At 36.0% G+C, this 13274-nt stretch overlaps 1 protein-coding gene across 1 annotated transcript; it reads right to left on the reverse strand.

The window, feature by feature from the left end:
• Positions 1-43: 43 nt before the first annotated feature.
• On the reverse strand, positions 44-9757 carry LOC113236263 (the record flags this gene model as incomplete). The annotated part of the gene is made up of 6 exons (XM_026472269.1): positions 9708-9757; positions 6302-6601; positions 3980-4130; positions 2869-3017; positions 1470-1779; positions 44-220 (listed from the first exon to the last, which is right to left on the reverse strand). Coding segments are annotated over exons 1-6 (1137 nt in total), but the record flags the coding sequence as incomplete, so codon positions are not given.
• Positions 9758-13274: the final 3517 nt, after the last annotated feature.

Raw genomic sequence — 13274 nt, forward strand, 5'->3', positions numbered from 1 at the left:
AAAACCGAACACTTCCGAGCATGTTTGAGATAACAATACTTACTTGGGCCAACAACCATTTGGCATTTTTGTGCAAATCTCCACTCAACGCAGCGGCCAACAAGTCCTTCCATTGGCTAAACCCTAAAGTGCTCATATGACATAGTACTGCAGTTAAAGTTGGTGCGCATTCGTGGTTATTTAACTCGTTTTCGCGCAACGTGAGATCTTGAGTAATTACCTGTAATTACAAATATATGTAATAACACAGTGGAGGGGCCAAGACGTACCTCGCGAAGGCACCTTGCACTTTCAGCATTGAGTTTGTTATTTTAGTAGCGCTCCTTGTGAAAGAGTTCGTCCAGGGAAGTACTACCACCTTACCAATTTCTGCCGCCAAACAGTGATGTGAACAGTATTGCGTTCCGGTTTGGCAGGGCAAGGATGTTGATGAAATTAAGGCACATGGGACTTGTCAACTTATGTCTCAGGGTGACGGGCGCAGTGGCAGTTCCCCTAAGACCTTTACGATTTAAAGCTCCGAGTGGCACTGCAACATGGACAGGCGTGTCGTTTACCACCAGGCGCACGACTTTTTCGTCTCCTTACTTGGTATTATAAAAAAATATATAGTTTTGTCATTGACTTACAAATAAATGGACGACGGGTCTAATACAAAAACCACGAAAAAAATGTCCCAAGTCAACCTATTCGAAATTTAAATTGTAATGTCATCGCAGTATCGCGCTGTCAGTAGAACAAATGAAGACTAAAGCGGAGTTTGGCGCTCTGTATACGATTTTAGCGCCTTACAAGTGCGGACACTTTTTAGCGCGGACCCGACGTCCATATAATTGTAAGTCAATAAGTTTTGTACACTTTTGAAATGCGAATATGATTTTAAGCGGGTTTTATTAATATTGAAAGTTTTTTGGATTATTTTTTATTTGGATTATGTTATTAGGTAATAAATATGATAAATAAATATAGAGGAAACAGAAAAGATCTCAATGGCGCAGCCATACAGTGCAATTGTTTTCTTAATATCTCTCGGCAATCTTCGGATTTCCGAATGCACCCGAATCAAAGGATCCGGTTATTTTTCCATACAATTAAGTTCAAAATTAAAACATTTGCGTTATCTAAATATTATATGTTATCTAAACAGAATTTTCTTTTTTTTTTAATCTTTTTTTGAATTTTCTTAGAATATAAATATTTAGCATTTTATAGCGAGTTGTATTATCTATGGAAGAATAAAAAACGCACCATTTGCCAAATCCATAATTGTTGTGTTGTGAACCATATTCATATTTTTTTATTTATTTCCTCACAGATGTGATGGAACACATCGTATGTATCACGGACGGTAAAAAATTAAACTCGAGTTACTAAGGCCCTCAGCCTTTGGCTTCGGGCTTCTGATAGACACTCGTTAATTTGCTGTCCTTAATACACAATGTGCGTTTACTAACTCATTCAACACTTACAGTTTCTTCCACATTGTCGGCGATCAAATCATACTGTAATGGATTCTCGGACAACGTTCGCAAGAACATCCGTGTTCGCACAGTGCCTGTGTGTATGTTCGTATGTTCGTCTGTTTCAACTTCCACTGAGATCGGAGTGCGTTTTGTCCGTTGATGCCATTTGTTAAGTAACGGAATATCATATTGACGATTTTTATCAACAAGACGGGCCCACGTGTCATGATCGAAGATCTGGCTGTATATATTCTCCATGGGTTTCTTTTTGCATATGGCAGCACATAGACAATTGTAGTTTGCTACTTGGAATTGTCTGAAAATTTTAAAAATAAACACATTATTATTTTACTAATATAAAGATCGGACACACAGAAAAACTTTTCAGCAGCAGTAGAGCGTTTTGTGAAAGTAGCCTCCGCTAAGCAGTAATGAGAGCATTACTGTGTTCCGGTTTTGAAGTGTACGGGTTTTGACGGAATTACAGGCTATGGGACTTGACAACTTATGTCTCAGGGTGACGGGCGTAGTGGCAATCTCAGATCTTTGCGATTTGATGCTTTGAGTGGCACTGCAACTATTATGGACAGGCGACTAGCTTACCATCAGGCGCTTGATATAATAATAAAAATAAAACTTTTTCGACCTGATGGGACTTGAACCCACAACCATACTGCAGCGAAGTAATGCCCTAACCAACTGAGCTAGGGGTCAAGTTATCGATTAGTCGGAATTCTCCTGAGTCAATAACGCGTTTGATTAAAAAGCGACATCTACATCAGTTGAAGCGTCTGTAAAGGGTACAAAGATCTTTAACAAAAACACGGGAGATTTTCTACAACTCGATAACTTGACAGAATTTTTCAAATAGAAAGCTATTTGAAAAATTCAATTCAAATTATTATTGAAATCATATTCAATTATTTTTATAATAATACAAAGATCGAATACTCGGAAAAAATTCTGTCGATCCGGTCGAATTCGAACCGGCGTCTTCTGACATACCGTGCCAGATGCTATACCAACTAAGTTCTTATTAGATCTTTGTGTTAATAACTATAACAAGCTTTAATTTCGTTTGTAAAAAGAATAAATTCTGAAATAAATCCAGAGTTTCTGCCGCTCGACCCAGCCAAAATAATAACGCGCACATACTCAACATAGCGCCCGGCCCGGGCATCGAACCTGGGACCTCCGCGTGGCAGAATAGTAACAGTTCGGCCTCGGAGACAGTTATATGATACCGTAAAATTAAACGTAATACTACGGGAAAAAAATTAATTCGGGCTGAGGTAGGATCTACTCTTAAAGTCCGTCTCTCATTTGAGACGCAACCGCTCTTCCACTTACCACCGCTATCCTTTAAACATAAAAACACTCAATCAGTTTAAACTAAAAAACATACCTGTATACTTCCTCGTAGCTATCACAGCACTTGAGCTTTCTTAAGCCAACGCAAGCTTTGCAGGTCTCTACAATTAAATACCAAGTTCTTTGCGGCTTAATTTCTGAATAGAGGGTAGAGGTTGGTGATTCTAAAGCCTTAGACTGTATCTGTAACATATAAGGTTCTTATTTAAATGTTTGTTAACCTTCAAAAAAAGGAGGAGGTTCTCAATTCGACTGTGGTTCTTTTTTGTGTGTGTTACGTGATTATTCCGGCATTTGGGAACCGATTTTGATGATTCTTTTGTGTTGGAAAGAAGGTATTTCGGTGTTGGTCCCATTGAAATTTGAACAAAATGTTCCACCTGTAAAGGTGGCAAACTAGGGGGTGAACGACTTTTGAGGTCGTTTTTTTTTAGTACTCTGTGCTGTTTTATTAGGCAACACACTTGACGGATGTAATACCTAGCTTGGGAGATAGGCACATCTCTGTATCTGTTTTGTATTTATTATATAAAAAATATAACCGATTGAAATTTTTACGAAAAAGTGCCTGGTTAAATTAAAAAAGCAAGTTTTTTGTGCTTTATTAGCATAATACAAAGGGTAGGCGTTGGCACTTTTCAATCGTTTATATTTTTTAAACTTTTATATATACGTAGCGTATACCTTTAATTCGCGAAAGTAGCAAATAGCTAGCAATTATTGGTAATACATACTTCTGGAAAATCTGCTCATTTCATGCTGAACAAAGTAGCGACCAGCCATTCTGATATCAGAATTGCTGGTCATTTATTTTTTTATTCTCAGAATATATCAAAGGTAGCAATTATTTAGAAAAGGCAGCAAATAGGTAGCAATTCTTGAATATACACTCAGTGCCAGATGCGACAGGCGACCAGCCATCCTGACGGTCACTCTATTTTCTGTGTTTTGCAATGAAGATTTTTTTTTCTTACGATTTTATAGTCTTCAAGGGCAGGCATGATGAGCATGCTTATGGACTTATATTAAAAAGCAAACCTTTCATGTATTTTTCGTTTAAACGCCCGTCTCTACACACATACAAGCCGCGCTGCTACGTTTCTATGGCGTCCATACTTCGACTTATGCGTAGATTAACGACTTACCTTTTCAATAGCAAGTTGTAAGAGAATAAACGCGGTGGTATATTCCAGTAACTTAGTCCGGTTGCTGACCACTCTTCCTAGTTGTACTGTAGCTAGTATTTCTTTTAAATTTGTCGAGAAATATTGTTCAACAGTGGTTGAAGTTGAATATCTGGAATGAAACAGAATCATTAGAGATTTTTCTTTTATAATATCAAGTGATAGGACGAATAAGTCGTGCTGTGTTAAGTAACACGCCTACCCTGTCCATAACAGTTGCAGTGTCACTCAGAGCTTTAAGCCGCAAAGATCTCAGAGGCACTGCCATTGCGCCCGTCACCCTAAGGGCGCGTTCCCACTATGTCGTGACGACAGATTGTCGTGCAATTTACAGTGTCGTTTCTTGTATATTTAAATGAAGTTGTTCATATGTACGACACGATTAACTGTCGTTCACGATTTTTTATCGTTACAACGACAAACTGTCGTCACAGTGGGAACAGCTAGAACGACAGTCGTCAGACGATAAAAAAACGTCACGATAAAAACGTGACGACAGATTGTCACAGCCCCTATTGCCGTCACGTTTTATTTATCGCTGTCCGCACGTATTCTGCTCACTGCCCTCTCCTCTCGTACCCCTCTGCTAACTTTGCAGTAGCGTTGGGTCGTAGTGATTGATGGGTAAGCGCCCGGGTTTTAACCCGGCGCTTTGTTAACGCCGGGTTTATGTCGGGTTAAAACCCGAAGTCGAAGGCAAAAACTGTTTAGGTCTAAATATTTGTTGTGAATTAAGTTTTGTTCAAATTTAATTATACATATTATTACAAAATATTTGTTGCTTTATTATCAGGACAGTTCGATTTACCTTTTTTGATTAGATTCGCTTGAAAGTTCATTAATAAACGTTTGACATCACCCTAATGGATTTTTTTTTTAATAGCATTGGATGTACTCAAAACATTCCTTTCTTTTTAAATTTTAAAAAGTAATACATTTTTAAAATTTCGTCTTATCCATTTCGAGCGAACACACACTACCGGCTTCCAAAAGAACATACAAGCGACTGCAGTGCATCAAACGATTCTGTCGTGCAAACGATAAGGAGGCTGTCGTGAAACGATAAATTGTCGTCACGATCTAGTGGGAACAGCTAGTCACGACAGTCGTTCAACGATAAAAAATCGTCCACGACAGATAGTCGTGATATGGGAACAGGCTAGATACGACAGTCGTCCAACGATAATAAAACGTGACGACATAGTGGGAACGCGCCCTGAGACATAAGTTGACAAGTTCCATACGCCTGTAATTTCACCATCACTCTTACCCTTCAAAACCTGAACATAATAATGGTCACATTACTGTTTGGCGGCAGAAATAGGTAAGGTGGCAATAGATTCAGATTAATTTATTTCTCAAATATAACATTACAGTATAAATTGCACTACATGTCAAAGTATAAGAAATTATATTGAGATCGTCAGACAAAAAGGAAAATTATAAGAAAAGCACACAATAATTAGGAAATTAACAATTCATTATATAATATTGTTGTCATTAAATTATATATCAAATATCATTCTCCATCTATATAATATTTTCTATATATTAATTATTAATTATCTATATAATAATTAATTAAATTTTTATTGAATTGATATTGAATTGTTTTTTGTGAAATTACTCCACTAGTTTGTTATAATTATTAATACAAAGATCGAACACTCAGAAAAAATTCCTTCGATCCATCCATTGAATATCAATTCAATAAAAATTTAATTAATACAGTGAATAGCGACATCTCTCGCCAGGACTGGTAGCTGTAAAGGTACTAACTGGGTGATAAATCTGTCATAGATTTCTCATAGATGGCGCTACGACTAAAAAGTCGTTGAAAGACTAAGTACAAAGACACGACGCAAGCACATAGAAAAATTCGTGAGGTCCGTTGGTTCGTTCCGTGGCTTAGTTGGTATAGCGTCTGGCACGGTATGCAAGAAGACGTCGGTTCGAATCCGACCGGATCGAAGGAATTTTTTCTGAGTGTTTTTTCTAAGTGTTCGATCTTTGTATTCATAATTATATAATAATTTTCTGAATGAACTCTTTCACAAGGAGTTCTACTGCTTGTATTTTAAATTGTCTCAAAACGTCTCAGGGCGACAGACGCAGTGGCTGTGTCTCTCAGATCTTTGCGATGGATTGATTCTCTGATTGGCACTGCAACTGCTATGAACAGGCGTGTTGTTTACCACCAGACACACGACAAGTTCGTTCCGTCACTTGGTGTGATAAAAACATCTGTCCAGTAGAGAGGCAGTAAAGAATTGTTATGCTTACCTCAGTAAAGGCACCAGCACTCGCCGACACGCAGTCAAAGACATCTCCTTCCATCGACACTGTCGAAGTATAGAGCTGCTGCCATCCTTAGCTGCTACAGCGCTCATGCAGTTGTCTATGCCTTCGTCCCACCAGCCTTTCGTCTCATCGCCAGATGACAGAGTGACGACCACATCGAATAGCACCAAATCACATGAAGCAGCTAGCGCGTCCAGTAATGCTCTGAACGAAGCATTTGTACCGAACGATAGCTCGGAAAGACGAGTGGGAAGGGTAGATGCAAATGTAAGATAGGGTCGCCTGAAATAAGTTTTGTGGTTTAAGAACTTATTTTCTCAAAATAATTATACATTCACTTAAATGAGAAACTTACATATAGTAATATTTCATAAGCTATTAACATAGTACGGCGTACGACAAGCGCTAAATGCATAAAAACTATGTAATACAAATATGACATTTTCAAGAGGTGGGTAGTTTTGACTCAACCAACATAATATACTGGGCAAGAGGAACGTGCGTTCGCGCAAGCGTAGTCTACACAGATCGGCAATAACTAGATGTGTCAAGAAAAGTACGTTGCAGTTTTGTTTATTATTTGAAATTTATTACTATCATGTATTTTTATTGAATTTTACGTTGTTAACCATCGCGATATTCATAAAATATATTTTTATGAAATAACTTCATTAGTTTGTTACAATTATTAATACAAAGATCGAACACAAATAAAAACTTCCTAGACCCAACAAAACATGTATACCTCCGCGTCCACCGTCTTATAATATTATTTATTAATTTTTTAGTATTTTATTTTTAGTATTACTTTATAGTATTATAATCTTTTTCACCTTACTAGCTCGGAGCCCGATGAGAAAGAATCATTAGAAATCTGCGCGCAAAAGCGTATTTCCCATGTTATAAAAAAGGTTTTTGAAATTCGAACTTAACGATGCACTGTGGTGCACCAAACTTTTTCGTTCGATGAAAAATAAAACATAATTACACGTACAACTATGCGATTTGTAGTACATTATTTATATAATATAAATCCGTTGGCATGTTTTATTCTTATTATTGTTGACAGTAAATTGACAACGATAACTAATTTTGTTTGTTATAGTTCAACTGTTTTTCTTTCATCTACCATTTTCCTCGCTACAGTGAGGTGAAAAGTTGTGTTTCGCTCGACAGCAAAGTTGTTTTTGTCTCGTGTCTTGAAACCCTCGCTACGCCAAGGATTTAATACAAGCACTCGTATTAAACTACAACTTCGCAGCCTTGTGTAACAAATAACTATTTTATGGTTAAAATAAGTGTGCATTTGATCTCCATCTTACAGGATTAAGTGACAATGTGGTCATGGTGTATAACCTACAACCCTGTGGTTGTTTGTAAAATATTAACAGCCTCACAGGACTATATTATTAACATCAAAAACAGCCACTTTAGTTCAATGAATTTTAATAATCCACCATTCCTTCATTCAGTCTTCTTGGGAGTGACCTTAGATAGTAAACTTCAATGGTTTCCACATGTATCGTCCCTGGCCAGCAGATTAAGCTCCGCTGCATACGCAGTCCGCAGAATACGTGAGCTTACCGATGTTAGTACTGCTAGACTAGTTTACTTTTGTTACTTCCATAGTATAATGTCCTACGGGATTCTCATGTGGAGTAAAGCGGCAGACATTCAAACCATATTTGTATTGCAAAAACGAGCGATTCGTTCTGTGTACCGTCTAGGCTCTCGGGTTTCTCTCAGAGAAAAGTTTAAGGAGACTGGTATCATGACTGTGGCATCACAGTACATTTACTCAACTATTTTAAATGCCCGTAAACATATACATAATTTCAATAAGAAAGAAGATATCCATAATATTAACCTTAGAGCTAAGTCCAAACTCATGGTACCACGATTTCGTTTAACCAAGGTAAACAACTCTTTTAAGGGTTAACTGTATACGTTTTTACAATAAGATTCCGGAGCATATATTAAGTTTATCATTTCCTAAGTTTAAAAACTACATTAAAAATATTTTGATCGAAAAATCATATTACAAAATTGAAGACTACGTGTTAGAGAAAGGTGTATGGAAAGACGACATGGCTCCAGAATCCACACTAATTTGATTCAAAGTGTATTCCATAGCATTTAAGTTTATTTGAAATGAGCAATCCCTAGAGTTTCTTGCTCGCTCTTCTCAGGGAGGTCAGCGTAGTGAACGAGCAGTAGCTTAAATGTGACGTTTTCAAGTGTAAATTTATTTTACCTATGAAATAAATAATCTTTGACTTTGACTTCATCTGCGCGTAGCAAAAGAAAGCACCCACCACCAAATTTTTATGAATGACTCGTCGACATCGAAGCAACGTGACTTCTTTAGTAGGTCGCTGGATTGCGTATTGGAGGAAATGTTGAGTGGCGTAAGATTCTTTATATTGTAATCGAAATGTTATATCACTTCTATTTGCACCATGAACAAATAAACACACTATCTAAAATTGTTCCTGTTTTACTATACGTCGCTAACAAGATGACTTCCCAAATATCTCACTGCACAACCAATCTAATATATAACAGCACGCGAGAGGCGTTGTTAACAGTACAATTCTAAAAAGTGTCAGATAGTACAGTCAAGAGCAGAGATGGATCATGGATAAATATCATTGGGATAAATACTCAGGATAAATATCCATTTTTACTCGGTATTTATCCAAAAACATGGATAAATATGTTTAATCGTGGTTTATTATTTGTTCAGGACGAAAACGTGTTCGCGCCCATATGATTTATAATATTGTAATTTATTATTGTGATTTATTATTGTAATTTATTATTGTTAATTTAGTTTAAGATTTGGTAAATAAACGAGAGGGAGAGAGGGGTTTTGCTTGGAGTCTGTAGGGTTCTCCCGTCCCGCTCCTGCATTGGTGCCGTCCCGCTCGCACACTTGAATAGAATGCGAGCGGCACGGCGCACTATGGGAACCTTGACTCCTTTTCATATCATAAATCTATAACTTCCGTGTTTTTGATGATATCTACCTGATTTTTTTTCTGGGTATACCTAAATAGATATTCTCTTAAATAATATACACTTTATAAGTCAAATTTTATTTATTATAGTTATAAAAAATTAAGGAATAAAAAAGTATTAATTTCTTAGATTTAATCATGCATGTTCTTATAAATTTATAGATTAATAAGATGAAGTACCTACTTTAAATATCAAGAATACATAAAAACATAGCTTAATAGTCACTCAGGAGCTCTTTTGCTTCATCAAGAAGTTCCAAATATTTATTGTTGTAAGGTTTTCTCAAGCTTGTAATGTATGGATCAGAGGTATACAAAAGTGTGTGTATAACGTCTTCGTTGGTGGCTGCCCTCGAACATTTTCTTACATGATGAAGTCTGAACTGCTTGTAGTCTTTGTTTCGTGACTCTTGAGCATCTTCAGAGAGTTGTCTAAGAGGCAAGACAGAAAAATGACGTATGACACTCTCACCATGAATCAACACTTTGTGCACTGATGACGGCATGTAACACCATTTATATTTATTAACATACAGCTGTGCTGTATCGAATGCATACTGTCCAAATTTCGTGGCATCAATACCTCTACCACTTGACATGACCTGAAGTATAATATAAAACCGTTTTATTAATTCCTCATTTATTCCAGTGATTTCTGATGAACAATGGTAGTTTTGGAAAAATCTTCTGGCTGTATTACCGTCATTAGTGTTGCCACTTACTTGTTTAGGTTTATCTATATTCAATCCAAGTTCTTCTCTGAACCTTCTTTGTACGTAAGCTTTCTTTTGCTTTTTTAAATCTTTATTCTCTGTTGTTGTGGCAGACCATTTTTCAAAACCTAGATTGTAAGATAAATGTAAAATAAGTTCCATAAATCTAATCCAACAATGCAAAGTTGAAAGCCCATATTGATAAGAAGCTTCATCCACAGGTTTGTTTCGCACTCTTTCTAAATTATTCATTTCTGTAGGTCTTGCACTGCAAATAGTGCACACAGCACTTGAGGAAGTTTCTGACAAAACTTGGGCCTGTTTCCCATCAATCATAGTTAAAAACAACGTGTGTTTTATTTCAATACCTTCTCCATTGTGATTAATTAGGGAAGGATTCAGGGCTAAAATTTGAGCATTAATTTCGCTGACTACCAGTGTCGTTTTCTCAGCTGTTTCTTTTGAAAATTCTATCAAAATTGATCGGCAAAATCTCACTGACGAAGGAACAGGATTATTCCACAATACTTCATTAGTATTGGTATCAATAAGTCGCAATGGCACTAAAGATGATATAAATAAAGTAGAGTTTGAAATTAGATCACTCTCTTCAGACAGGGGTAGTTTGTATTCGCTTTGTCCACTTGATCCATCACAGCCCCATTTGGAATATAGCATTAAGTGGGTTGAACCCACTTTATAAACATCATTAATTTTTAGAAGTCTGGCTGAAGTGTGATCTAAAAGATCTTGTAGTTTTATTTGTGCTTTTATGTTAGTAATTTCAACGCTAGATTCTGGTGGATAGCACATTCGCTTAGCTTCAGGAATCGACTTGTAAGAAGGAAACAATAAGCAATTTTTTGTAATTAAACAATTTCTCATATTGTCATACTGTGCCTTGTTCAGATTTAATTCTATAAAAATGCTGAGTGCTTCGTCTTTTGAATACGCTGTTATATGTGCTGGTTCATTAAGAAGACTATTGCGTATTTCACTTTTTTTTCTGACGGCAATGTTCGTAAAACTTCAACAATTAAGGCTTCTTCTACTTCGCCACGAGACCTTAAGCCCTGTATGTACGAGTTCAATATGAAATCAAGTCCACATGAATCAAGCAATTCCTTGTTTTTACGTTTTTTTGTGCTCACTGAACTATCTTCGTACGTTTTAGAAGGTCTTCCTCTTTTTTCTTCTGATGTAGAAGGTTCAGGTTGGCATGTAGGTTCTTCTAGTTTCACCGTGAATATGCCATCCAACCAATTGCTGTTTTTACTTAAAAACAGATCTTTCTTTCAACCCGCTTTAGAAAAGCGTTGACGAAACTGGTTTATGAAGGATTTTTGAATATTTGCTATAATTTTTGCTATGTTTTCATCTGAAGATTCTGTGAAATTGCTTCGTATATAATGTGTAATAGAAACAACATAATTCGAATCATTTTCAATCAACACGAGACTTAAGTCGCGTCTGGTGCACGAGAATTCACTCATTGCGGAAAGTTACTGCGTAACAAACTTTTGCTAATAACAAAAACTAATGAAGAACTGTAATGTTTAATGAAAAAGTCACTGTTTTATACTAAATAATGACAGAAGACGAGTGCAAAATTACTTGATAAAAACTAATTTATCATAATGCGGTTATGCGGTTTTTAATGGTACTGTTTGTCAATTGGAATCAAATTCTGTGAGAAATATGTGATAAAAATACCGCAAAATATAAAATATAATCTAACAATAGTGTCATATGCGTTTTTTGACGGTACGGGCAGAAAATTCCGAAAAATAGAAACTCTTAATGTACGAAATTAAAATTAATAAAAAGTTTACTGCATATTTTACAAAATTAAAACATGTTCCGCACTGAAATCGCAAGAAATTTTTGTTTGCCATCTAAGTATATCATATTTCTTACAAAATAACACAAAAAATAGAACTTCGGCAAGCTTCGGCAACTGTCATATCTCAAAGTCAAAGATTAGAAAAAGAAAATATTACATATGATGTTTATATATTTTTCTTTAAATAATGTTGTGCTAAATTACACATTTTTTATATCTCAAAGTAAAGTACACATTCCAAGCTTTCTAAAATGGGGTAAAACTTCTATGATTTCTATTGTTTTCATACTAGAAAATCATATCGAAGAAATAAAAGTTACAAAGTTGTTTTTGTATTTGTTTTATTCCTTATCTTCAAATGATTTCAACTGCGCCATACGAATGGTTAGAGATTTGAATCTTATTTATAATAATAGAGTAACTATTCAGCTACGATTTAAGGTATAATACATGCATCCCCGCATGCTTTTGTAAAAAGCATTTATGAGATGGCTCTCTTAAGAGGGTTCCCATAGTGCGGCGGGCCAGCGATGATATAAAAAGCGGAGCGTTGGGAGCGGAACGACATTCCAAAACTGACTGCACAAGAATCCTAAGGCGTTCCAAATCTCACCGCGATCCAAGCAAGACCAAGATCAAGAAGCTCAATTTACAACCAGGCGTTTTTCTCATAATCCGCCCCCACATTATTTATATTTAGTAAGACAAAGTATTTTTTTAAAACACTTTGTGTACCTACACAATTATAAACATTTATCTTTTATATCATGGGTTTTAATTAATAGATTTTTGTGTGAAATGTGAAAGAGAATCCTTAGGTTATTTCAAGTCCAAACATGACTTTATTTAGTACGCAGTAGACCCCAAGACCATAAAGTTAGGTCGCAGTTTATTAACGCAGGATAGGTCAGCTCAAGGGTTACAGTTCATTTGATAACTTTCTGACTATCGAATTTTTTATACCACTCGACTCGAAAAACGTACGTAGAATAGTATTTGTTGTCACTCGCGCCATCTGTCAACACCTTACTGCATCACTAATTTACAGGTAACCAAAAGAGTTTTTTTTTTAAGTTGATTCCTGGACGTAACTTGTAAGGTGTTGGCTGGTGGTGGGGTGACAACATGGCGAATAAAAAATTTTGAAGAAGGACAGCGGTTGAGCTGAAAAAGAGTATTACTTCTTGGCCACTATTAATTACCGGCGAAAGCGGAAAAAAAAGAGGTGTTAGTCAATAATTGCTATTAAAAATAGGTAAATAAGTATATTATAATATAATTCGTAAGGTACGTATCGTAGATTTAAGAGGTTTTATACCTATAAACAGATATTGTTGCTAACAAGTGTTTTTTTTATTATATAAAGACACGTAAAAGAA

This window comes from Hyposmocoma kahamanoa, unplaced genomic scaffold (assembly GCF_003589595.1).
Source record: "Hyposmocoma kahamanoa isolate Upper Pololo Valley unplaced genomic scaffold, ASM358959v1 90750, whole genome shotgun sequence".
NCBI lineage: Eukaryota > Metazoa > Arthropoda > Insecta > Lepidoptera > Cosmopterigidae > Hyposmocoma > Hyposmocoma kahamanoa.